General features: G+C 42.3%; 1 protein-coding gene across 1 annotated transcript in view; it reads left to right on the top strand.

Moving 5' to 3' along the window:
* The first annotated feature begins 1,537 nt into the window (after positions 1-1,537).
* The window catches only part of EXOC3L4 (exocyst complex component 3 like 4), a 72,186-nt gene continuing 46,255 nt past the window's right edge, over positions 1,538-27,468 (top strand). Inside the window, exons 1-5 of the mRNA XM_075191816.1 lie at positions 1,538-1,684; positions 5,720-6,268; positions 8,767-9,297; positions 17,252-17,903; positions 26,127-26,244. Coding sequence (XP_075047917.1) covers positions 5,752-6,268; positions 8,767-9,297; positions 17,252-17,903; positions 26,127-26,244 — 1,818 coding nt within the window. The 5' untranslated portion in view covers positions 1,538-1,684; positions 5,720-5,751. The remainder of the gene's footprint in view (positions 1,685-5,719; positions 6,269-8,766; positions 9,298-17,251; positions 17,904-26,126; positions 26,245-27,468) is intronic.

Genomic DNA, 27,468 nt, shown 5'->3' on the forward strand with positions numbered 1-27,468 from the left:
GGCGGTGCGGGCCTTGCACTCACCTGAACTCCCTCTCGGCCCCCTGCTTATACTGTACTGATTTGTGTAATTTCTAATTTTTGCCCATATGCAGCCCATAAAATAAAAATATATTAATTCCAATATGCTACCAAAAGAAAGCATTCTCCGTCTGAAAAAAATAAAATAGAAAATTCCTTCTAGTGGAACCAAATGGCGAAACCTTGATCTGGTCAAATAGGAGTAAAACCCTCCCGTCAGTAGTTAAAATTAGGACAGGGAAAAGTATGTGAGTTAAATGTTGTTAGTACTCTGTGCATGCTATGAGCAATATTAGGTGTTTATAACTACATTCCCTTTGTCTTCTCTCTATTTTCAAATCTTCTAGACCGGCCCTGCCCAAGTGTTAACGCAATTCCCGGACCGCTAGGACAGTTCCCCAAACTAATACACTGCACAGCAGTCTGCTCCGCCGGACCCTGTGGAAGACTCCCAGACTGCAATGTAGCAAGAAACGCTCCATAATGTGGCAAATGACATCATCAGACCACACCCATCTCGGTAAACACCGTGGGCCTCAAGTAGAGAACATGTAAAATGCATGCCACAAAAATGTAAAATTTACATGGTTATGTTGAGTTGCATGTATCTTAAGATAGCATAGTGTCTTCATGAACATACGTTTAATGCGCACCAAGATCCGCTTTAAGCATATATTAATGCAACTGTAAACTAGAGACGTAAGTTATCATCATGTGGGTGTTGGGGTGATAAGTAAAGAATAAGTCTACTGGTCCCCACAAACCTGGCATCCATAAACTGCTTGGATATGCTAGCGCTTGTAAAACTACCAGTGCCAGCATACCCATAGTTGCCTACGCTCCCAGAATGTCCAGGTGACTCCTGAATTTCTGGGAAACCTTCCGTATTCCTGGGAGAGCAGGGCAACCTCCCAGTTTCTAATCGCCACAATAGAAAAGTGGTGGGGGCGGGGCTTAGGATGCAAATCGTGCGTCGTCGTGGCCTATATGACGTAACCCGTTGGGCCCCACCCCCAACACGCCCACCTCCCTCTGATCTCCTGGAGGATTCCTTGCCAATGTTGGTTGCCCTCGCCGGCTCTGACTGACAGTACGCTTCGGGGAGGAGTTAAAAGGATTATGAGCCAGAGACATAAACAACAACAGTCTACTAAATAACAAACTATGCAAGCAGACATAGTAACAATATATAAAAAGCCACAAAAAATAAAATCCTGCAATGATTATTTTATAAACCATTTACGTCCTCATAATCTCAATTGAAAATTACAAGGTGAAAATATAAAGGATACAGCAAGTACTGCTTTATAAATTGTTTAATAATTGTAATAAATCACCAACTTATTTCACAGTACTGTAAATCTGACATGTAGACACTGGCAGGACGGCCATTATTTCATGATTTGTACTTCTATTGACACTAAACTTTTCAAAATATTCTGTTAATTCTGTTAATTATTGAAAATCTTGTCCTAGGTATTTCAGCTAAAAGTGAAAGTGCAAGTAAAGGACAACAGGTGGGAAGAGACGTCAGATACCACCTCCTCTCTCCTGTGTCCAGGTCTACAGAATGCAGAGAAGCTGCTTTTGCTGATATCCTCACAGACTTTCTTTCCTTTTTCCCTGAATTCACCAGGTTGTCAGCCACCGTCTCTCATTTCATGGTAAGCAAAAAACCACCGGATGTACAGAATATATTGACTCTCTCTTGCTGCTCTATTCTATGGAGTTGTGACACCTTGGTGTAAATCTTTTGGCTGTGTGACTTGCTACCTCAGTGTTTGTTTGTGTTGGAAAGGTGTTAGCTTAGATGTCACATACAGGTGTGTGCTGAGCTGCTGACTATTGTATCTGCATAATGAGTATTTCACTGATAAACTGCACTCTATCGTTCTGGTAATAATTAGATTGTGTTTCCTATTATAGTTACAAAAAGAAGGCAACATAAATTGTTTCCATTATGACACTTTCCATAGATTATTATGTATCTGTTTTGCTGCAATTTCATTTAACAAAATCTGCAGAGATCACAGTGAGAGATTTAGCTCAGTTGATACAATTAGATCAAAGCCCCAGGTATATGAGAGCAACTCTTTCTTAGCCCCAGCTCCTAGCATTGTTAGTGCAGAGGTCATGACCTTGCCACTCTTTTACATTTATGTGGGTTTCTACAGTGGGAACCCTTGTTGCTCCTCTCTCCAATCAACTTCTGTTTTGACAGGTCAGCAGACCGCCGTTTGTATTCAGAATTCTCCAAGCTGTCATGCTTAGAATGGTAACAGTTGTTGGTAGAGGGACTTTCTGCTAAACCTTGGGCATGGGACTTTCGCAGTTCTACTGTTTGAAAGAGGGAATTTAAAATGGTGAGGACTTGCCCATTTTTGGAAAACCCCTGTAAATTAGTCAGGCTCACCCAATGTAATCCATCATTACCTGCATTCAACTGTTTTCTTGAGTGGGAGCAAAACACAGGTAGGGGAAGGGATAGCTGAATATCAGGGGCCGTTCAGATGATTGATGGCAGATCGGAGGATTCACCAATCTACTCTGCTGGTTGTTTGTCTTCTGGTCTTCGGATGTTATCATGACTGTGGTTTTGAGTTCTCTGGAGTTGACTGTTACCTTATTCTCGAGTGCTGATGTCTGGGACCTGAGTTAATTGATCTGGTCAAGCGCAATCCTTCTGAGATAGCCTTGAACTTGACAGTAGTTGAGTGGAGAATAAGTGCTGATCTACACCGCAACTGGGAAGAGTCAGCGAGGGCCGATAAGGAGGCTCCTGGTTTTGGTGAGTGCCATGGATAATTGAGTGACGATGAAGAGTACTAGCGGGCATGGTGGAACTCATAGTGTGTCACAGTTTGGTTGATTTGCCATGTGGGGCGGCACAGTGGCGTAGTGGTTAGCACGTCTGCCTCACAGCACTGGGGTCATGAGTTCGATTCCCAACCATGGCCTTATCTGTGTGGAGTTTGTATGTTCTCCCTGTGTTTGCGTAGGTTTCCTCCGGGTGCTCCGGTTTCCTCCTACACTCCAAAAACATACTGGTAGGTTAATTGCGTGCAATCAAAAAAAAAAATTGACCCTAGTCTCTCTCTCTCTTTCTGTCTGTCTGTGTGTGAGTGTGTGTCTATATTAGGGAATTTAGACTGTAAGCTCCAATGGGGCAGGGAACTGATGTGAATGAGTTCTCTGTACAGCGCTGCGGAATTAGTGGCGCTATATAAATAAATGATGATGATGATGATGATGATGTGGGTGCCAGAGAAAGATACTGGAGAAGAGAGGTGGAGAGCCCAGGTATCTGCAAACTGAGTTGTGCACCTCAACTGAGAGGGGACCGGGCAAAGTATGAGACAGGGTAGAGATCAAAATTCAGAGGGACAATCCTCAAGGAAGGGGAAGAGAGGACTGAGCTAGCCCAGGATAAACCAGATCAAGAAGTAGGTGCTTATGGGTAAACAAAACAACATGATAGGTTATTTTCCCTTTAAATACTTCCCTACAATATATTGTTACACAGGACAAAAAAAATGCTGAGAAATGTGTAAAAGACAAGAAATAGAATACTGTGCTGTTACTTCTTAAAAATACATAGTCATTGTCAAGGACAAAACAAATTCCAGGGTCATGCTGGGACTTCCCCCTAGAAATCATTAACAAAAGCAAATTATGTTTAACCCTCAAACTATCCCATGCAGTATAGGCCGCCTGCTACATTGTATCTACTATTAGTAATTGTATGTCGGATGTAATTGTTATCATTCAGTTTGAAGGTGTTGTATCATTTTTCTTAATTGAAGCAGGGTCTTTTGCGAATTAAATTATTTGTTCTGCTTCATAGTAAACCTGCCTGCGCTTAATGCAATTTATAGACAAATCAGTGAAAAAAACTAAATAAAAATCGAACTAGTAGGGAACAACATAAGTAGTGGAAATTGCACTATATTTGTGGCGGATATTTACAGTAGTGATGTCTATCACGTGTCCTGCTTTTTGAGGAACCGATTCTCTTTTGAAACAAAATTCTCTGTCCCTACATCCTTTCATAGAGTCCCACTTTTATATCTGACATTCAACTTTATATGGATTAAATTCCCTATTGGCTCCTGAAAATGTCTGCATGACTCTTAGGGGTATATTTACTAAACTGCGGGTTTGAAATGGAGTGGAGATGTTGCCTATAGCAACTAATTAGATTCTAGCTGTCATTTATTTAGTACATTCTACAAAATGATAACTAGAATCTGATTGGTTGCTATAGGCAACATCTCCACTTTTTCAAACCCGCAGTTTAGTAAATATACCCCTTACTCTTAGAATTGTATCCACACTGTTTACTATTACCTGATTATTTGTGGGGCTTGTAACAATGAATAAATTATGCTTTATGATCATCTGAGCTTTTAAATACAAATGTTTAGGGAAGTAAAATTTAATTTCTTAAAAATAACTAGGGGAGACCCTTTCTGGGATATAAATACCCAGGGGAAATTCAATTGGAAACAATCGTTCTATCCCATGTTCCATTAGCTTTCTCTGCAGCCTGTTGAACCTAAGAAAAGATTGTATTTTTTGTCCTAACCCCGCGACGCAGTGACGCAAGCGCATCCCGGGGGGGGGGGGGGGGGGGGCAAAAATGATGCGATTCACAGAGAATCGTGTCATGCAGGCTCCAAATCCTGCAGATGCGGGAGGATGTCCTATCCTCCCGGGAGTCGACCTACCTGGAATTCGGGAGTGTCCCGGACATTGCCAAGTATGGGATGAACACCTGACGGAAGGATAGACGCAAGGCATATGTGTTAGTACTTAATACACACGTGGCTGTACCCTATTTGTAGACAGCATAATAATGTCTTAAAAACATGTTTTCAAACATTATCCTGTTGTGTATAAATAGAATAAGTGGCCAGATCCACAGGAGAGAATAATGTCTTATTAAAAAAGTGTTATTTTCTGTTTATCATCTATATATAAAAAAAAAATGTAACGCATCCATTCCACCGGCATGGATGTAGTCATACTTTTTTCTTGCATGCGTATGTGCAATTCAAAATGCTTGTATTATACGTAAGAACAGACAAACATCCTATTTTAGATAAACCTCAATGTGTGATTAAAAATTCCTGTAACACATTTTGCATTTGATTTATATCAGATATTAACGGTTAAGCTGCAAAATATCTCAACATACTGTATATCTTTTAGTGTGTCTGGAACAGGTTCAATATTCTATAGATCTCTAAAGAGATTAGTGAACTTTACTCTGCAAACTATTAGTATAATGGAAAATAAAAAGGTGCAGTTTTGCAGAGCAGAAACTGTGATGTTTTGAATAACATGAAGTTTAACGTCGATGTAGTCAGTATCTGTGTTTAAAACGAAACCTAGTTGCAGTCCTGGCTAGTTAGAAGAGGTTCAGGTTAATTTTACTTACCAGTCTGATCCACATTTCTATGATAACATTTACAGTAAGTCAATGACTGTTGATGTCCTGTACATTCAAAACTTACCAGTTAATGTGATTTTAACCCTACCTGTACAATAGCCCCACCAGTATAATTCACCAAGGGTAGTGTTTATGATACCAGTCATCAAAAATTGCATTAAAGCCAAGACTTTTGGAAATTCCCAGAAAGCACATGGGAATCAAATAAAATGATTGCATCAAATGAACATGAGTTCTTGTATTTTAGGTGTAGGACAACGAAAGCTGCGTTGATAAGACATGGAGCCCCCATCGTTTGAATCCCATCCACTATCTAAAGAGGACAACACACAGGAGGCTGATGGGAAACATCTTCCAGAAGATCAACAATACAAAGCAGTGCAGAAAAACGAAAACTCTCAAAGCCTATTTGGAAATTTCAGATTGAGTAAAAGGAATTCTAAGAAGTCTGATGATACAGGAGAACCAAGTTCTCCAGAGAAAAAGGAGTCACTTTTGGGATCAGGTCTGAGCTCCTTTAGATCCAGCAAAAGATTCTTTAAACAAGAGAACCAAATCGATGGGTCGGGCAGTCCGGAAAAAAATGATTCTTTCGGACTCTCGCGCCTAAGTTTTAAACTAGGTAATAAAACTGTAAACAAACAAGGAGAAGAGTTGAGCTCTCCGGAAAAGAAGGAGTCACCTGGATTTCTGGTTTCTAAACTGAGAAATAGTATCAATGTGAAGAAGAAAATAGATTTTGATGAGTCAGAAAAAACAATGCATGAAGACAAGACAGAACATGAGAAATTGCCAGGTAAGATCGATCTATGTATTGCATCTACCTCCAGCTGTAGGACATATTTACATGGATCTATTTTGGTCGTGTCAAGGGTACTGTTGTCCTCATTAAGGGCTTAAGAGTTCGGAGACATTCCGTTAAAATGGACAATTTTGCACATTGGCCAAACAATTTTGTGCAGTAGCGGGGGGCAAACTTAAGATGGGCAGACATATTTAGAGTTGGGGATGCGTCCTCGCTCAACTTTCAATCACAGTGTACAAATAAAGCTGCCCAGTAACTGTGTGCCACCCGTAAGAGCAGCCAGTAGTTAGAGAACCTAAATGGAAAAATAGGAAATAACTTCTGCTATTCGTCGACAATATCATGTATGCAGAAATGATCTCAGTGCCTCCTGCTATAGTCACTATGAGGAGCAGTGGTAAACAATTTCATGAGAAGGTTAATGAGAGGAACAGTGTGGGGAAAGACTGGAGTAATTCATAAATGTAATTTAGTATATTTTAGGCATGGTGCCTCGTTACGATTACCCCTTAGTGAAAACCCCCCAGCCCCTAACATTCCAAAAATAGATCCCTTATTTTTTTTTTGCTGTCTAGTCATTGATCACTATACTAATTCATAGATCTGTATGTACTCCCTGGGAAGGTAGATCCCAAGGGGGGGATGTGTTGACTGTAGTTCAAGTCACCATTGACCTCAATCTGAATCAGCCTGGAAGTGCTCTCTATTGGGAATGGATGGTATTGTTACCTGTCAGGGGTTGACCCGAGAGAATCACCAGCTGTCTTATCCGCAATAATCAATAATGCAAATATGGGTTAATACAATTATTTAGGTTTAAGGAAGTAGAAGTTATGTGTGAGGGATATAATTGGTGAGGGTAGGGTGGAACAAAGAGGTTGAAATAGAATAAGTCTACTGTGTTGGAAGCAGAAGGAAGGTGTTCAATGTCGATAGATTGTAGAGTAATAACATAAAGTATCATGTACTGACTGGTAGTTAGGTTATTGCTGATCCTGCCTACCAGTAACATGTATCAAGTAACTTACTATATGGTTCTTGGCATACTTCTACGCTGCTGTGTACAAGTAGTGTAGGGTTCTGAATTACCACTTGTAAGGTGGTTGTACAGTCTTTGTTATAGTATATATTGATGCTCCACAATGTATGCTTCAATAGATTGGTCTGTACTCACTGATTACGGAATTGGCTCCTCACCACTAGCCCACTGGTGTCACCAACAGGGAGACTCTCAGTTCTGGTTGTGTTCACAGAGTATCACCGGTGATGCCAGATCTGATGCTCTCACCATACAGTGTTTGATCGTCTGACCCTTCTCTCATTCTAGCCCTTCTGTCAGTAGGCTTGTAGCATAATGCTGTGTTTCTCTTGGAATGCATCGTTACTCAATAGAACACAGACAATAAAACTATAGCTGTGTGTATGCCAAGATAACCAGGAGAGAGGACTATCCAAGTGACCTAGTTTCTGCTGGTAACCTCCTCTGGTTTATTGGGAAGACATCTTTAGCTTAACCACCTATCAGTGACTAGGAAGTAAGATACTGCACCACCAGCTCCACCTCTTCTGGGGCAAAATTTTAACCCTCTCTAATTATCACTCCCCTGGGTAATTCCTCCCAATTTGTCCATAGGAGTCTGGGATCCTATTGGGCTGGAGAAAGGAGCTGAAATGGGAAATGACTCACTTGACCCTTCCACAGCCCACCCATGGAGAAAGCTCCAGAAGGTCTAGGGCTGTTGGAAAACAAAATCAGTTGTGAATTGGTACAAGGGGTGGAACTACCTTGGTAGCATGGAGTGGGAGTAGGGCACAACATCTTAAGAGGGGTGATATACTGCTAATAGCCACACCTGGGGAATCAGTGATGGAAGTCATCACATGGAGCAGACAGTAACATACAATTGTATTTGACTGCACAAGTTGGTACTGAGTACAGTTGATTTCTTGTTTCATTGTGGAAAATGAGGGCTCCTGGACTGGCCTGGAGGAGAAACCTCTTGTGCCTCAGGTGACAATCTGGTGCTTGGTGGGCTGTGGATTGTGTGGATTTGAGGTTGGTTTAGGTTGACCAGATGCTTGGAAATAAATGATTGAGTGTGTGTGGAGTGGCCCATTTGTGTGATGCAGGGTGTTTGGCTGAAGACCAACACTGACCATCAACTGTCTTAGATTTTGGGAGCTGTTTAATGGAAGAACATGATGACAGTATAACTAGGGTACATGAAGCTGATGATGAATGAGAAATGTGAGGATGTTAATGGAATATAAAAATGATGGGTAGCACTAGACACATCCTTTGGACAGCACTAGAACTAGACATCATCTGCGGTGCCCAAGGTTCCCTCTCTAGAAACTTTAGGGGCCCATTCAAATGTTGATACCGGGCTCAAAAAGTCTTTAATTACATTGTTTGGTACCTAGAGGCAAAAAGACTAATGGAAATTATCAGGGAGCACATCAAATTAATGCATGGTTTTGTATTTCAGGTATAGACATGAATACCCAACCATCTCTATCTCCGTTTAGTGAGGACAACACACAACATGATGATGATAGGAGATATCTGCCAGGAGATCAAGAATTCAAAGCATCACAGAAAAATCAAACTTCTCAGAAGATATTCGGAAATTTTAGAATAAGTAAAAGAAATTCTAAGAAACTTGATGAAACAGAAGAACGAAATTCCCCGGAAAAAAAGGAGTCAATCTTGGGTTCAGGCCTGAATTTTAGATCCAGTAAAAGATCCTCTAAACGACAGAATCAAACAGATGAGTCAGGAAAAAATGAGTCTTTTGGATTATCACGTCTAGGTAAAAAAAGTGCAAACAAACATGACCAAGGAGAAGAGCTGAGCTCTCCGGAAAAGAAGGAATTATCTGGAGCACCTGGTTTTCTGGTTAACAAAATGAAAAGTAGTTTTAAACCGAGAAAGAAAATAGATTTTAATGAATCTGAGAACAACTCTCAATCAGAAGAACCAAAGCATGAGGAAAAGGCAGAAGCTGAGCTATTGTCAGGTAAGACTGATCAATGTATGGCTGATCTATGTAGGGCATCTATCTCTAATTGTTCAATTTTGTACATTGGCAAAACCATTCTGACACTCCGTACTTCTTTATAGCAGGAAATCAGTGGTAGAAATCCACAAATCACAAGGCGGCAGTGTAAAAATGGCTTTGATTGCACGAGGTGTTGATTATTTGGCTTGTTGTAGCAAAAAATAAAAAAGACAGCCTGGGTTGGAAAACCTATGTGGCCTGAGGTGATGATCTTGGTCATGGTATGGGCTGGACTGTGGCATCGTTTGAGATTACCATGATGGACGTTGTGTTTGGCTTGTGTTGGAACTGACTATGTATTGGGAATTAGATGTTTGAGTAAGGGGAGGTCCTGTTGAGCGATGTCAGGCGTTTTTTTTCAGTTGAGGGCCAGCACCTACACTAAGCTGTCTGAGGACAGGAACGCTATGTGATTTAAGAACACATTGGTGATGATGAATAATTATGAAGATGTTCTTGGGACATGGAAAGGATGGGTGGTGCCAGATATTTCCACTGGACAGCAAAAAATCTTGGTATTTACCATTTTCCTTGATTTTGTTTCTTCATGCTGCTCTTAATGAGTTATAATTCTGTACAATGCTATGGGTTGTCACGGTAACCACAGTCACATGACACTTGATGTAGCGAGCACAGCCTTGGAACACTACTCTAAGCTCTGTGTAATTTAAAATCCTCCCCCCTTCTCCTTCTTTCTCTGCCTTCACATGACATGCAGAGAGCTTTGAGCCCATGAGGAACTGGAAGATGTATTTTGCAACCTCCAGAGAGATTTTGAAAAGGAGGTCACAATTTGTGTGCATGTTTAAAAGGTACTTCACTCGCTTTCTTGTATGTGGGATTGCTGATTAATAATGTGGGCCTTCTGAGGTGACCACAATATGGTATGTGGTCACCTCAGAATTCAGTAATTCTCACTCTACTGTGAGCTACTACAGAATAGTGGTGCTTTGCATTTAAGCAGTTAAATCCCTGTATTTCCTCACATTGCACATTCCATGAATATCTTCCTGCTTTGCAATCAATGACAAATGTTGCCCTGTTCTGTTTAACTCTCCTCCATTTCACCCCCTTTACAGGAAAATAAATCTATAAGATGTACCTTTGACCTAACATTTGTTTAACATTTACAGCAGTGGATCTAATTTTTCTTTACACCCATTATCAGCCAGAACGCTGCCTTACCTATGTCAAATAACTTTGCTTTAACAAAAAATCAAAAGCAAATATAAAACATAGAAAATATATTTCATGTAGAAATATATTTAATGTAGGTGTATATTCTCTAAAAAGCAAGTTAGGTCCCTTTATACAACTCAATACTGCAGAATCTGTTCTTATCAGGAACCTCCCACAGCTGTAGAGTAGGCAAAAGGTCGTAGTGTGTGTAGCTGTTATAATGAAGTAGTCAAAGGATCTGTTATTTTTTTTTAATAGAGTTAAGTTTATTAAGTTGTGTGATCGCGGACCATCTGACTAAGCAGATCAGAAGGGCAACAATAATATATTTAGCTATATGTTTTAAGCATACTTGCCAACTCTCCCGGACATTCCGGGAGACTCCCAAATTCCGGGTAGGTCTCCTGGATTCCCGGGAGAGTAGGGCAATCTCTTGCATCTGCCTACTTCCTAATGAAGTGGACAGAATTAGATCCAAATTAGCACGATTCTCATTGAATACCGGCATTTGGCTCCCGCCCCCCCCCCTCTGTCAAATTACGCGTTTGTGCCATTACGTCGTGGGGGTGGTGCCAAAATGCCGTGAGCCCCGCCCCCCGCACTCCCACCTCTCCCCGGCAGCTACCAGACACCATGTTCAGGAAGTTAGCAAATATGGCTTTAAGCAATAATCTTGGCACCCTTACACAGTGGGGAGTTTAGATTGGCATTTTTACTGATTGGATAACTATTAATTACGTGCACCTCTACTCAAAAAATGTGCCTCTTTAACCACAATGTGTTATAATATGAGGCCTTGCCTCAGAGGTTTGGAGACACTAATTCTCTTATAACTGTTTTTCTAATTAAACACAAAGACAAAACAGTGCGGCCTTGAAAAACGTACATTCCATGAAGCATGAAAGTCATAAATATTTCTTGCAAGACTTAGTTTCATTAAAATCTGTAGCTTATAAATACAATCATAGCTGCTAGACTCCATTTTACAATCCAAACAGAATATTCAAACAAGTCTACATCAGTAGCTGCTCACTTACGCCTTTACAAGGAGCAGACATGGTGGGGCCCTAACAGGCTTTGCCTGCCGCATAGGCCGTTTCTAGAGTGGCAGTAATTCAGGGGGCAGCAAAAATTCAGAGGAGGAAGGCTGTTTAAGTTTTTGCCAATGATTTCACAATTACCATATTTTTCAAAGTTTCTTTCACCATCATCTTTATCATCATCAGAGTTACTAATTATACAAAATACAAATTGCACAGAACAACTACATACAATCTTGACAATATAGTGCAGATGCAGAGATGGTCCTGCTCATGAGAAATTACAGTCTAGAGCATACTTGGCAACTTTGGCTTCAGGGAGATCCAGGGGGGAGTTGGGCGTGCGGGGGTGGGTCACATTTTTTTGGCCCTGTCCTCTAAACGATTGTCACAATTTTGGCCAATTACAGCAGGGGGCGGGGCTAAGATGACGCAATATTTGTGTCGTTACGCCTTAACCCCTCCCCACTTATCTATTGCGGGGGTGAGAACCAGGAAGTCTCTTTTACATTTCTGTCTCCATTACTGAAGTCTAAATCTTGGTCTCCATGAAAATGGCCACCTCCATAGGCATCAATACATGGACATAGGACACAATTTCTGAACTGTGTCATCATGCCACAGATGGCGAAGCACACCACGTCTTGTACTGGCTCAGCATCAGGGAGAATGCCAGACTCTTCAGGGAGTGAGGAAGATCACCCCTATTTCAGGGAGTCTCCCTGACATTCAGGGAGAGTTGGCAAATATGGTCTAGAGGGAGGAAGTACTGAGACAATAGGAGATAGTGGGTAGGGTAGGCTATATTGAAGAAGTGGGTTTTGAATGAGCACTTGAAAGATTGAAGGTTGGAGAGTCTGGTCAGGCATGGAAGGGAGTTGCGTAAATGGAGAACAGCACATGAGAAATCTTGGAGGTAGAACTGAGAAGTCTTTTCATGGAGGAAAACAGGCGGGGGTCAAAGGCAGCTTAAAGAGGGAGAGAAAGTGTATCTCCTAACAAGACCAGGGAAGTTTGAATGTGGAGGAGTTGGAGAAGGCTTAACTTGAGGGGGATAACTTGAATTGAGAGATTAACTTGGGGGGGATAACCTGAATTGAATTGCTTAGATGATGGGAGTCAGTGTAGGTTTCATTAGCAGAGGGTGTGGAGGAAGTTCAGTCTCGCTGCAACATTTAGGATGGATATTTACAGGGCTAGATGGGTGAAGGGAAGGTCCGATAACAGGAGATTGCAGTAGTCAAGGCAGGAGATAATGAGACGTGCATAAGGAAATTTGCTAATGTCCTGAGTGTGAAAGGGGCATATTCTGGCGATTATTTTATGGAGAAGGCAACAAGACAGCACATGGGACTGGTTGTGTGGAGTGAAGATGATGGTGGAGTCAGGGATAGCATCAAGACAGAGGGCTTATGGAACAACTGAGAATATGATGATGTCAACCTTGCTGTTAGGGTTCCCAGTATGAATACCAAAGAGACAGATTATACTTGAACCAAAAGTGTGTTTAGGAAGCACATAAGTGCAGTCAATGATTAATGCCAAGCATAGTTCATAGTAGCAGCAAGTTCGAGATAGCAGGAATAACAGGTATAATGGATAAATGCAGAGACCTAAACACAAAATATGAATTGTAGCACAGGGTAGCAGGATGACCAGGATTACCAGGTTTAACAGATGAAGAAGACGATACTGGATATCAGGTACAAATGACGAAGTGCAGATTCAGGTTACCAGGTTAATCAGGAGGCACAAGGCACAGGTTAGCCAGGAGGCACAAAGCATTGGATGATCCATGGGAGAATCAGGAAAAAGGAGGGTCAGACAAGCCAGGGGTCAGAAGCCGGAACACCCACAATATACCAGGGAATAAGCAGGTGCAAGGCCAAAGGGTCTGGGTCACAAGAGGAGGTGCAGGACGATGAAACAAAGCAGGAGTCAAATGTCAGGGAGCAGTCAGGATCCAAACAGGACTATCACAGAAACCAGCAGCAGAGACAAAGGCAAATGAGTTGGCACTAGTCTGTGGAAAAAGGCAGTCTTAAAAAGGCCAGTCACAGGTGATTATGATTCAGCTCAGATGAGGGCTTAACCCCTTGCAGGCAAGGAAAAATTGTCCAAGTATAACAGCAGCACCCGTGGTAGCACAGAGCCCAAATTCAGAATAAGGAGTTCTAACAAATGGGGGGGGGGGGGGGGGCTAGAGGAGGAGTAATGATATAGCCTGTAGGAAGATGAGGAGCTCCATTTTGGACATGTTGAGCTTTAAGTTGTGATTTGTGTGTCATCTACATAAAGGTGGGTATGGGGCCGAAGGGACATATTAATTCACAAAGAAAAGGGGTTTAAAGAGAGAACCAGAGGGCCAAGAAGAGAGCATCAGATATAAGAACTGGAGGGGAGGATGTGCCACTAGTAGAGACACTGAAGTTAGGAGTTGGACCAGAATAGAACAGTGCTGTGTCGGGGGAGTTTAGTGGATGGTAGCCCGATTTCAGAGGGTTGAGAAAAGAGTGAGTTGAGAAAAAGTGTGTACACAAGCTACTCATTTAGTTTGGAACCAATGGGGAGGAAAGTAATGGGCCATTGTCGAGGTAGGTTTGAAAAATGGTTTCTTGAGGATAGGAGATATGAGTGCATGTATGAAGATGTTAGGGAAAGGGAAAGTGTCAGTAGAGCAGTGGACAGAGACAGTTTGAAGAGTAGAGCGCTGGAGGTAGGGAATAAAGTCATTGTAAGGAATGTGGTCAATGAGACAGGTAGTAGGTTATCTACAGATATATGTATCTGTTCTCATATAGGTAGTGTGAGAATGTAAGTATTAGGATAAACATGTCTACCAGCATAAAAGATTCATGGTGAGTTTTAATTGTTAGGAGGACACAATAATTTATTATATATAGGTGAGGTGTGGTGGTGGATGGGGCCATGGAGCTTATTATTTTTATTATTATTATTATTATTATTATTATTGTAGATTTGTAAGGCTCTGCAGTGCCGTACAGTAGGGAAAACAGGACATACATAAAACAGGGACATACACGGTAGACAAAATAAATGCAGGGTCCTGATCATTATGCATTTTAAGTGGAAGTGGGTACAGCTGAAACAAGAGAAGCAAGTGCGGCTCAGAGTAGAGGTCGAGACAGTTGTAAGGCACATTAGTGTCAGTAGTATCATTGGGGATAAGGCAAGCTCTAAAAATGCGATGGGTTTTTAGAGAGCGTCTAAAGATCTGAAGGCTTTGGGAAAGTCTGATTGAGTGTGGTAGGGAATTCCATAAGTGGGGAGCAGCACGGGAGAAGTCTTATAGGGAGTGAGAGGTGGTTATCAGAGATGAGACAAGGCACAGGTCAGAGGTAGATCTAAGAGGGCGGGAGGGAGAGTATTTTGATATGAGATTTGAGATGTATGCAGGGGTAGTGTTGGTGAGGGCTTTGTAGGTAAGGGTGAGTAATATGAATTGGATTCTGGAGGACACAGGGAGCCAGTGTAGGGATTTGCAAAGTGGTGCAGCAGATGTGGAGCGGTGAGAGAGATCAGTCTTGCAGAAGCATTTAGGATGGATTGAAGTGGGGATGCTTGGGTGTCAAAGGTCGAAGTAGTCAAGATGGTGAGAGAATGGATAAGAGCTTTAGTGTCACGGTTTCACACGATAGGCAGGTCTTTATGATGCGAATCCTAGGGTTCGTACAGTTTAACGCTACTCCAGCAGGGCGCGGGGTCTAACGAGTAGACGGTGTTCACCAGGAGAGCAGTATGGTCTTAGCTGCGTCTGCTCGCAGGTTGCGGCCCCTGCCAGAGTACTGAACGAGACCCTTTTGGAGTCAGGAGACAAGGAACAATCAACAGCGATGAAGGGTAGATGAAATACCGGAACAGCTGATGGGGCGTCAGCCCAGTAGACAGAGTAGATAGAACTGCAGGTGCTTGGATGGAGGGTCAGCTCTGTAGACAAGTGAATGGATCTGCAGGTGCTTGGTTAGAGCGTCAGCTCTGTAGACAAGTGAATAGATCTGCAGGTACTTGGTTAGAGCGTCAGCTCTGTAGACAAGTGAATAGATCTGCAGGTACTAGGTTGGAGCATCAGCTCTGTAGACAAGTGAATAGATATGCAGGTACTAGGTTGGAGCGTCAGCTCTGTAGACAAGTGAATAGATCTGCAGGTACTTGGTTGGAGCGTCAGCTCTGTAGACAAGTGAATAGATCTGCAGGTACTAGGTTGGACCGTCAGCTCTGTAGACAAGTAGAGGTCGGGTGAGCTGCCCGTTACCTCGGCGAGTGACATTTAGTTGCATGTTGGGTAAGAAAAAGGCGAATTCTGGCAATGTTTCTAAGGTGGATTCAACAGAATTGGGAGAGAGTCTGGATGTGACGCATAAAGCAGAGGGCAGAGTCAAGTGTGACACCAAGGCAGCGGGCTTGGGAGACTGAGGAAGTTGTGGTGTTATTGACAGTGAGGGAGATTTGAGGGCAGGTGGTGACTCTGGCAGGAGGGAAGATAAGGGAAGATAAGTGGTGTTGGAGGGACAGGCGTTCTGCAAAAATTGAACAGGTTGGCAAAAAATGTACATTTTAGACTCCCCACCAAGAGTTTCCATCTTGCAGCGTAATGTCTACTTATTTTCAGAACCTTGAAATGGACTTCCTTTCTAACTGTCCATCAGAACCTCTTGATAAACACCCTCACTATTATGGCACATAGATCCTCTATAGATATACAAATAGAGCAGTTGCCTCATCTTCTACATGAATCTCATAAATTAACCAGGGAAGGTCTTACTAACGCCCGTCCCAACAGCTGGGTTAGTCGGCAGAGTGAAACTCAACAGACTTCACAGTGCCAAGCTAGAGTGAGCAGTGTGGTACATCCTAAGGAATAAACAGCCGAATGGACTCATCCTTTTTGGCGGGCAACACCTGCTAACTGAGGATACGTTCCATTAGCACACTAGTTGTTCACTGAGGTTGTACCCAAATAAGGATCCCCCACTGCCATAATAATAATTAACTGTTAACTGGACTTTAACATACTCACTGCAGTTTGATCACATCCTGACAAAGCACCGCAACTAGTTACCCTTTAGTAAACAATTGACTGCAGGTCAAGGACATTACGTAATAAAGCATTGTTTGGCATCTAAACCTTTCATACAGGGGCGAAGTCTACATTTCATTCAGTCAGGGTACTAGTACTACATATATATTGCAATAACAGGATTTGTACATGTTGAATATAGTTACACAATATACTATTTTAAATACCGTACCTAATATGTAACTTTCTTTTGTCTAAAACCCGTTAAAAAAAATAATATATAAATGGGGCGAAAATAGGCAAACACAATTATTATTTTTTTTCTTATAGCATTGAATATTATGATTGGAACATCAAGATCTCGAAACGCAATCATTAGTTTATAGCGATAGCTTTTTAATGTTAGTTTATAACTACATGTTTTATAATTAAAGGTGTTCCCAAACCCTAAGCCATGCTGTAGAAAATTAATATATATTTCAATATTTAAAAGGTTCTAGTATAGAGCTTATTAAATCTGCTCATTTTAAAATGAATGTACGTTGAAGTACATCTGGCAGCAGAATGCATGCCAACAACTCAAAGTATGTTTTCCATAGTATATGTATTGTTTTATTAGAATATGTTAATTAACCAACCATGTCCTCTCTTCTAGTAATGCAAATAAATGAACTTATCCATAGCAAGCAACTTCAAAAGGCCTACGAAAATGTAAAATTAATGGAAGACAAACTCATAGAGGAATGCATCAGTTCTAACTTTCACGAGAACGTAACAGAATTCACCATACGAGGAAAAGACGTGGACTTGTTGTACAAATCTCTGTTTAACATAATAAGGTCCATTGTGAAAGAGTCGCTCGATAAAGACCAAGTAGATGGCCCATCGGTGGCCGCTGCCTTCTACGTCATTGATAAAGAAGCATCAACCCAGAAAAAGACCACGATGACCCTTCCAGTCTCGGAGATCCCTCATCTTGGCCAACCCAGGAGATGGAAAGAGTTATGGAAAGAAGCGGTGAAGAGTAGTGTTACCAACAGAATAAACTCCGTTCCCTTGAGTACGACCACTAAGACGTGGCTGATTGACCACTTGGAATGTCTGAAGACCAACACTGTGCAGGACTTGATGAAAGTGAAGAATTCCTTGAAGTCTCTCTACCCCGGAGACTACAATGTGTGCGACACCTATCTCAGGAGCTTTCACGATGCCCTGTCATCTCACCTGCAAAATAATGTGGTCCACCTTTCCATCGAATTCAGTCAACTGTACTGTCTGCTTAACTGGGTTATGAATACCTACAGAAGGTAGGACAATATCACTGCACGAAATAACAGCTGGTAGAAATATTACAGAACCTGCATTACTTACAGATGTGTTAAATGTCTATGTGGGATAGCTAGAATCTGATTGGCTGCTAAAAGTTGTTCAGAAAAACAGCTTTTAAATTATTCAGAACTAGAGTACAGAGCAACTTATATATTTGTGATCTGGTCAGAACATTAATTTCGGCACTAACTGTGAATGGCTTCCAGTTCTTCTAGCCGTGTCAGGAATGCGCATATCCACTGTGATCGGCCCGGCGAAGCCGTAAGTTAACTATTAACGCTCTGGGTCAGCTTCGCGGAGCCAGTTAAGTATCGATCAGCTGCTCCGGGGAGATTATAATAATAAATAATGGCAATTGGGGATTTTCTTCGGAACAATAAGTGGCGACAGAAAATCAGCCTTTTCGCCCTATAATAATCAATATAATCCCATCGCGCAAAATGAAATCTAATATGCCTAATCTCCCCTATCAAGGTACACCCCTGCAATGGCGGATCCAGGGGGGGGGGGCGATCGGGGCTTGCTGCCGGCGGCTGCACACTATGTGCAGATCCGTTCAGCAGAGAGAGTTAGGGAGAGAGTCCTGCCCAACTGCTCTGATTGAAACAATCAGAGCAGCCGGGCAGGACTCTCTCCCTAACTCTCTCTGCTGAACGGATCTGCACATAGTGTGCAGCCGTCAGCAGCCTTAGGTGTCAAAAAGGGGGCGGGGCTAAATCGCCCCCCCCCTAAATCGCCCCTGGTACAATTAACTTCTGGATCCGCCCCTGCACCCCTGGTACACCAGCTTGCACAAAAACAGACACGTGGCATCACAAAAGAACATTTGCCCTGCGGTTTCACACTTTATGGTTCCTTTATTTTCTATAATTATTCCACTTTAATTTTGTTTTGTTTCTGACATTTTTTTTTGTTCTTACTGGCTGCTATAATTTGTTGTTTTCTGACTGGTTCTCAGCAACAACACAAAGGTTGGGTAATCTTACTGATCCTACGCACTGTGACTAATTAGTCATCTGATGTACCTTGTGTTCTACAAAGAAAGCAATTCTCCTCAGCACCTAACTTGTTATCCATGCAGCTTCCAATACGGGACTTCGTGTTAGTGAGGATCGTGTGTCGTGTATATGTACATGTGTATATAATATATATATATAATTTTACTGTACACTAATTATATTCCTCTAGGCACAGCGAGTAAGACAATAGAACAATGCACTTGTTCTATTTAATACAGAGTCCATAAATAGCAAAATCATGAGTCAGGAACATGCATTGAAATATAACATTATCTACAACACAGTAATTTGTAATATTCCTTCCAAGGCCACTGCAATATTTTAAAATATGGGATCTATTTTTGTATTCCGTATATAATTACATGCGAGTGAACTTTGAAACATACTGCAATTAATTATGAAAGGAAACAATGTCCTGTTGCTATTTTTTTAATTGCAATGTTTATTATGAATCTACAGTCTTAACTCTTATTTGTGGCACTAGGCAGAATTTAGAACAAGCCCCCAGCATCTCCGTAGCTCCCAATGTAAGCCGCTGACCAGTTTGAACCTTTGGGGGCCATTTATTAACACTGTGCGGTAACTATCATTATGTATGGCTGCATATCGCCCCGGTGAAGACCCCCCCTACATCCTTCACGAAGCCTTTCTGCACTTTACCGGCAGACAAAACCAGAAGAGCTGGATCCCATTGTAAAAGACAAGTAATGGCATCCTGAGTTTGCGTTACTTTGCCGAGAAAAGCAAACCTTTTAAATTGACTAGTCCAGAGGTGTATGGGGACAGCGGTAAATTCCGGTTATTAGATTTCTCTGGCACTAACCCTGGGGCAGCACGGTGGCTAAGTGGTTAGCGCTTCTGCCTCACAGCACTGGGGTCATGAGTTCAATTCCCGACCATGGCCTTATCTGTGAGGGGTTTGTATGTTCTCCTTGTGTTTGCGTGGGTTTCCTCCGGGTGCTCTGGTTTCCTCCCACACTCCAAGAACATACTGGTATCAAAAATTGACCCTAGTCTGTGTGTGTGTGTGTGTGTGTGTGTGTGTGTGTGTGTATGTTAGGGAATTTAGACTGTAAGCTCCAATGGGGCAGGGACTGATGTGAGTGAGTTCTCTGTACAGCGCTGCGGAATCTGTTGCGCTATATAAATGGTGGTGCTAGATAACAAAAATTGGTGAAAGAGCCTCTGGCTAGCGTTTACGCCAGCATTTTGGTTCTTCACCACTTGGTCAACAGGCCGCTATATATTATAAATGCCACTTACCTAGCAAGTAGAATTTGCACACGGTTCTTTACAATACATATCCTCTCCCCAGGTTTATTGCAATAAACAGTCAGATACTCCCCTGAGGAGCCTGGAACACGGTAAGCCCAGAAGGAGGCAGCCCGTTTACTGAGGCGCCTGCCCCCTTAGTCTCCGAATTCTCAAACTAAACAAAGCAGATTAAGACAATGCAAAGTGATTTCTTCCTTCACCCAAAGTTTAATATACTTGTTACACAAATGACACATTTCCATCACTGAACAACGCAGCTGATGAACACTGGATCGGGATTCAGGTTGAGCGTTCACCCAATACCGACAGAGAGTCAGGTTTATCAAAGTCTAGGGACAGACAGCAAACATCAAGATCAGAAACAAAAGTTAAGGTCAGGGAGCAGAGAAAACAGCCTGATCAATACCCGGGGAACTCAGAAGACCAGAAACATCTGCCTAGTGGCGGTAAACACAGACACAAAATCAATACATATGTTAAGGTCTTAGGCTGGGTACACACTACAGAAAATTTCTCCCGATGCAATATCCTTAACGATTTTACCAACCTTTTAAAAAAAAAAAAGTCCCGATCAACAGCCGATTAATGTGTACACATTAAAGAGGTTTTACAAGATTTTACCGTCAGATCTGTGCTCTTCATCTGTCATAACCATCGGCTTAAAAGATCCTGATTCTGCACACTCCATAGAGATCTATGGACACTGCCGGTCCTGAGTGCTTACACACTGCAGGATTGGAACGACATCGTTCCATCGTTGAACGAGATTTTTAGTTCGGTTTCAAAATCACAAGAAATGATACAATGAGCTTTGGAATGATGGTCGTTCATCGTTGCAGGGAACACACTAATGCGATTAGCCCGATAATTGGCTGAAAACCATGCAGTGTGCACCAAGCCTTACTCTCAGGCAGATCAGCAACAGCTGTGAGTGAGGGGAGAAGCACCCAGCATGCTTCAGGGTAATTATTCTGTCTGCCTATTAACCTAGCTAGCTGTCTCAGTGGGGTTAAGCCTACAAATGTGGGGGCTTAAATCCCAGGAAAAGACAGATCCCATTACCCACTGTAAACATTTGAAATTATTAAACAGCATAATAACAAGAAAGAATATGGATTCCTGGAGCCCCAAAACAAAGTCTGCTCTGTCTGACAGATACATTTGTGGATTGCTAATTTTGTTTTTCCCCATTATGATTATTTAGAGAGATCAATAATATCAGGCATGTTATTGGCCCCTCCAGGTCTGTACATGGACTATGCAATAACTATATTCACTTATTATACACAATTAAGAGACCAGTTTACAGTTAGTAGCAAATCAGGCTAGTGCAATTTTGTATCTTGGCAAAACCATGTTGCATGCAAGGGGGGGCAAATTTAAATTTGGGAACAGGTTTAGAGCTGGAGGGGCATGCCCTAGCTGAACTCTAAACTGCATTGTGAAAATAAGGCTTCTCGGGATTTCTGTGTGGCATTGAACAGTAGACAGTATTTTCCAGGGCCTGATTATCCAATAGGCAGACAAGGCTTTTTCTTAGAGCAAAATTATGACCGGGAGAGGTATGAAATAAAATAAATTTTAAAACATAAAGGAATACTTGTTCTCCGAACTCAAAAGACAACATCATCATCATCATCATTTATATAGCACCACTAATTCTGCAGCGCTGTACAGAGAACGCACTCACATCAGTCCCTGCCCCATTGGAGCTTACAGTCTAAATTCCCTAACACGCACACACTGCGAGAGACTAAGGTCAATTTGATAGCAGTCAATTAACCTGCAAGTATGTTCTTGGAGTGTGGGAGGAAACTGGAGCACCTGGAGGAAACACACACAAACACGGGGAGAACATACAAACTCCTCACAGCTAAGGCCATGGTCAGGAAAAGAACTCAGGACCTCAGTGCTGTGAGGCAGAAGTGCTAACCACTGAGCCACCGTGCTGCCCGAAACATGAAAGAAAAATGTAGTAAGAGTTTAATCTTGACGTATTCCCATGGTAAAGGTTGATGAAAATGAGACAAAGATGGCGACCAGCGCAGGCGCAACAGCCCCCTCCCCCTTCATCCTCAGTAGCGCTCGAAAGTGAAATTAGTGACTAAGATTGGAGGGACTCTCTTAATAAGCCAAGTGGAGTTTTGAAAACATGGGAGCATAAACTTTGGGAGCGGGGGGGGGGGGGGGGTGTAGGAAGTTGATTATTAAATTGAGGACTATTTCAGTTTTGCTCGCTGCGTATTAGTTTGGCGTGGAACCCTTGGGGGGCACAACAAGCGTATTACCCTAGGGAGGTCTGAACCCTCAGTCGGTCACTGATATTCTCCCTGAATGTCAGAAAAAAGGTGCATTTGCCCCCCCCCCCTAGTATAATATGATTTGTCCCAGGACAAATCTTTCAACGTTGAATGAGGCCCTAATGTTAATAGCAATAGCTGCGTGACTTAGTTGTCACCTCTGTGGGTGCTTAATAAATGTGAATGTGTCATACTCGTTCTGTAGCATACAATGGCACAGAAGCCTGCATTAAGTGCCTTTACCCTCTCTTTATTCCAAGCACTAGGCCATTCAACACTTATTGCCCACCACAGGGAGAAAAGTACATTTAGCAACGTGATACTGTATCTAAGGTATATGAAATAACCTTGAAAGCAAAGTTCCCTTATTGGTTAAGTGTCCTCCTGTGAGAACACGCGTGTCAAAGTGTAACCCTCAGCTGTCTCCATGGCAACACATCTCTTTGACAGTCTGATAACTCAAGAGAATAACACAGCAGAAGTGAAAATCAATTTGTTTAACGCCGCAGACATTCCGTGTAGAACTGACAGATACGTTTCTCAGGAATCTACATCCTTATGTGGCTGCGGAAATGTGTCCAAAAGGAGAGTCCAACCCGGTATGGGTAATATGATGACCACGGTACTAGGTAATCTATACAAGGCAGGATTTATACGCTGTTATTGCTGTGTCGCTTTGGCACGCAAAACGAAAGTAAATTGCGTTTTTTTTTTAACGCACGTACACCGGGGATACGCACGTCCGTATTCAACAAGGAGCGGGTGCAAAGATACGTGTGGTGATGAATACGGGTCTAGGTGCGCTCTGCTCTGACAGACACGACTCTGCAGGATACGTCTAATGCATATGTGGAATATAAACGCACAGAAAAAAAATAAAGTATTCAGTTAATGACACTTGTTAATAATATAGTCAATAATGACATTACATTTATTAAGCCAGTGGTTCCCAAACTTTTACAGGTCGCGGCACCTTTAGAGTCTCCATAATTTTTTCAAGGCACCCCTCCAAAATAATTACTGAGCAGTCCTGTTTTATAAGTAGTTGGGTCAAAAAAACGTAATAAGTATTTAGGTCAGGAGAGAAATACTTAGTAAGTTGTTTGCAAAAATAATACACGTAAATCCAAGGGCAAAGAATATTTTTATATAATTTTTTCAATTATATTTCTGTCAAAGAATAATTTACGGCTAACACACACTGTGCCCTCCTTCATCTCCACACACTGTGTCCCCTTCATCTCCACACACTCTGTGCCCTCCTTCATATCCACACACTCGGTGCCCTCCTTCATAGCCACACACTGTGTGCCCTCCTTCATATCCACACACACTGTGCCCTCCTTCATATCCACACACTCTGTGCCCTCCTTCATATCCACACTCTGTGCCCTTCTTCATCTCCACACACTCTGTGCCCTCCTTCATCTCCACACACTCTGTGCTTCCTGCATCCACACACTGTGCCCTGTTCATTCACACACTCTGCGCCCGCCTTCATCTCCACACACTCTGCCCCCTTTGCATCCACTCACTCTGCCCCCTTTGCATCCACTCACTCTGCCCCCTCTGCGTCCACTCACTATGCCCCCTCTGCATCCACTCACTCTGCCCCCTCTGCATCCACACACTCTGCCCCTCCTTCATTCTTTTGCCCCTCCATTGTTGTTTCCTATCATCATTCCCCTCCGCTTCTTTACTTACCATACTTGATCTTCTTTCTTCTATTTCTTCTGTCTTTTCTTCTGTCTTACCAATCCGGCGGTGCCCGGGACCCAGCATCCTCTATCCTGCCGCTTGTCACTGAATGTCGGACGTGATGATGTCACGCCCGACATTCAGTGAAGAGGGAGGAGGATGCTGGGTCCCGGGCACCGCCGGCTTGGTACATTTTTTTTTTATCTCCTCCTGACCACGGCACCCCTGTGACAGCGCCGCGGCACCTCTGTGACAGCGCCACGGCACCGCTGTGACAGCGCCGCGGCGCACACTTTGGGAACCGTCATATTAGGTTGTTATTAATGTTTATTGTACATAAAATGCATTTTTACAGTCGCTCCTGATAGCAAACCCATGTTCTAGCATACATACACAACCGTCATCACTAGTAATCGGCACTTACACCCGACCTGTAGCTGGTGCAAGGGATACGACCAAAAAACACCTACTTTTGAGATGCCCAAAACTTAAATCGGACGCTGCTGTGCGCCTTCGAGCTTGGCACGCCCTTACTGTACATTGACTACGTGTCTATACCCAGGCCTCTTCCCTTTCCGCCCATGAAATCGTAGGCTGACGTAAGGGTACATTGCGCTCAAAGATGAATTGGATGTTGCTGCCCTCGCTGTCGTATAGTCTGGTTCTGGGCAGGCGCAGAGCAACATGACGCAAAACGCGTCATGTATTGGAATTTACGTTCCTTGAATCAGGCCCCTTGTAGTTCAAAAATTTTGTTTGTTATATCGTAGTTGCCAACTGTCTCTAATTTACAGTATTTGGGAAATCAAATCCGGGATACATGTCTAATTAAACCCCTGATGCTATGTATGTGTCAAAAATTTAATGTGGCATTTGTCAAAAAGTCAGGGTGGATGTCTGACCTCAAAAATCCTCCGTGTACCCCGCCCATTTAATCTATTGTATTACACATTTTACACTGGGCATCTATCTGTCCTTGGTCCTGAATATATGATTTGTCCTTTGAAATTTGGGAGTTTGAGAGTCTCTGTAACTGTTTATTCATCATCAGCTTTGTGTTGTGCTATTATGCCCACTGTACATTTAATGTAATCAGCGAATTAATTGATCAGTCGTAGGTTAAGATTCTTTTTATTTTAAGTAACCCACAAGGAAACACATTTAAAGGGACCCTATACTCAAAACTGTATCATTTAAATTGATGTTAAAAAAAATAAAATTTAGAAGCACAGAAGCTTGTACTTGATAGCTATTTTGTATGGATAAAATCTTGCATAAAGAACCTTAGTTTTCATTATTTTATTGTTGAAACTTTGTTATCTTTTTTTATTTACTGTTGTTTCTCTACCTCAGTCTCTATAACTAGTTGCTACTAAATATTAACACTAATTTCACTAACTGGCAGTGTTGTCTATAGTCCAGACCAGGCCTGGCCAACCTACAACACCTCCAAGTGTTGTGAAACTACAAGCCCCAGCATGCTTTGCCAGCAGATAGCCAGCCGATAACTGGCAAGGTATGCTGGGACTTGTAGTTCCACACCTGTAGAGAGACACAGCTTCTTGGCCTGCCTAAACGTTTCTTAGCTTGGTTTAAGGAAATAGCCAGGAATTATGATCCCGTTCAGTCTCACTCTCTGCTTTATTGCCTGACGAGCTTCTCCCGCCGCCTCAACTCTTCTTAAATAAGAGCAGGGTCTGTGGATGAAGTTCTATGGGGGATAAAGCACAGAATTAGAGCTGGAGCTGACGTGGAATGAAGCAGGAAGTATTTGGCCCCGTTGGTGGAGACTTAGCAGGTAACATGCGGCCCATGGACCACCATAAAATGCATGCATAGCCATTCCAAATCAATGAAACCATGTTACCCCAATGCCATTGTTACCTACTTCACAAGTTTTCTTTTACAGTGATGAATTTATGGACAGTCCTGAACTTCAGCCAGAGATGAATCCTTCCAGTCTCGCTCCGCTCTTAGTAGGAGAATGTCTGCAAAATGTAAAAAGAAATTATAACGCTGCTCTGCAGGTAAAACTTAATGTGCCCTTTGTAGCAGTTATCTAGACTAGGAAATCAGCGTAGTGTCTGCAAATGTCATTTCCTCTATGTATAACAATGATACTTTTTATACAACACTTCTCCTTTGTACTCGCACTTCTGTATACTGGACTCGGAGGGTGTGGCCCTTACCTACCGGCATCTAAATACACCCCCTTTACTATTGTTTTTAATTCTAGTACAACATGTAACCTTGTATGGGTGTGAGAGGCAAATTAGCAGATTATTGTGACATGTGTATCCCTACACTGATAGCACTCGACAAGGCTGGATATATGTACGAGTTGGCGCATTGTGCGTCCAAAAGTGCAAACGTAAAACGCCTGTCACAACAAATGTGGCATTTACGTGTTTATTTTTCATGACACATATCTTCCGATACATGGAATTCAAGATAAACACAAATGCATCAGACTTAAAACATGTTTAAAGGGCATCAAGACAAACTTTAAGCTCCACATGATGGTGCTAAGCGGTGTATTAGTGGCGGATTAATGTGTTTAAAAAGGAAATTAATAATATTTTTTTTTTTTTAAATGCCGCCGTCCCCCATTCCCAAGTGAACAAAGCAGCAGCAGTTTTAGTCTGGGCTTGTTGCCTCATGTCATTTAAAAAAAATGTATTTGTTTATTTTACAATGCAAGGATCTGTGCTGAGGTCTCCCAGAAATGCAGGAGTCTCCTGGACATTCCGGGAGAGTAGGCAACTATGCGTTAAAGAAAAGCAGCTAATGAATCTCTAGAGACTGAAGTGTCTTTTACATTTCTGTCTCCATTACTGAAGTCATGTTATCTTACCTGTCAGTCTTTGATTAAATCTTGGTCTCCATGAAAATGACCACCTCCATAGGCATCAAAACATGGACATAGGACACAATTTCTGAACTGTGTCATCATGCCACAGATGGCGAAGCCAACCACGTCTTGTACTGGCTCAGCATCAGGGAGAATGCCAGACTCTTCAGGGAGTGAGGGAGATCACCCCTATTTCAGGGAGTCTCCCTGACATTCAGGGAGAGTTGGCAAGTATGCTCTAGATATATAGCAATTAAGTCAACACACCCTTACTGTACCCTTCCTACACCTGCATGCCTCGTTTCTGCCCCCTTCCGCCTCTCCTGGGATACGCACAGATGCTCAAACAGACGTACACAGTTGCACTGTACGAAAATGTGTATTTTCTACAAAAAATGTG

This window comes from Mixophyes fleayi, chromosome 12 (genome assembly GCF_038048845.1).
Source record: "Mixophyes fleayi isolate aMixFle1 chromosome 12, aMixFle1.hap1, whole genome shotgun sequence".
Taxonomy (NCBI): domain Eukaryota; kingdom Metazoa; phylum Chordata; class Amphibia; order Anura; family Limnodynastidae; genus Mixophyes; species Mixophyes fleayi.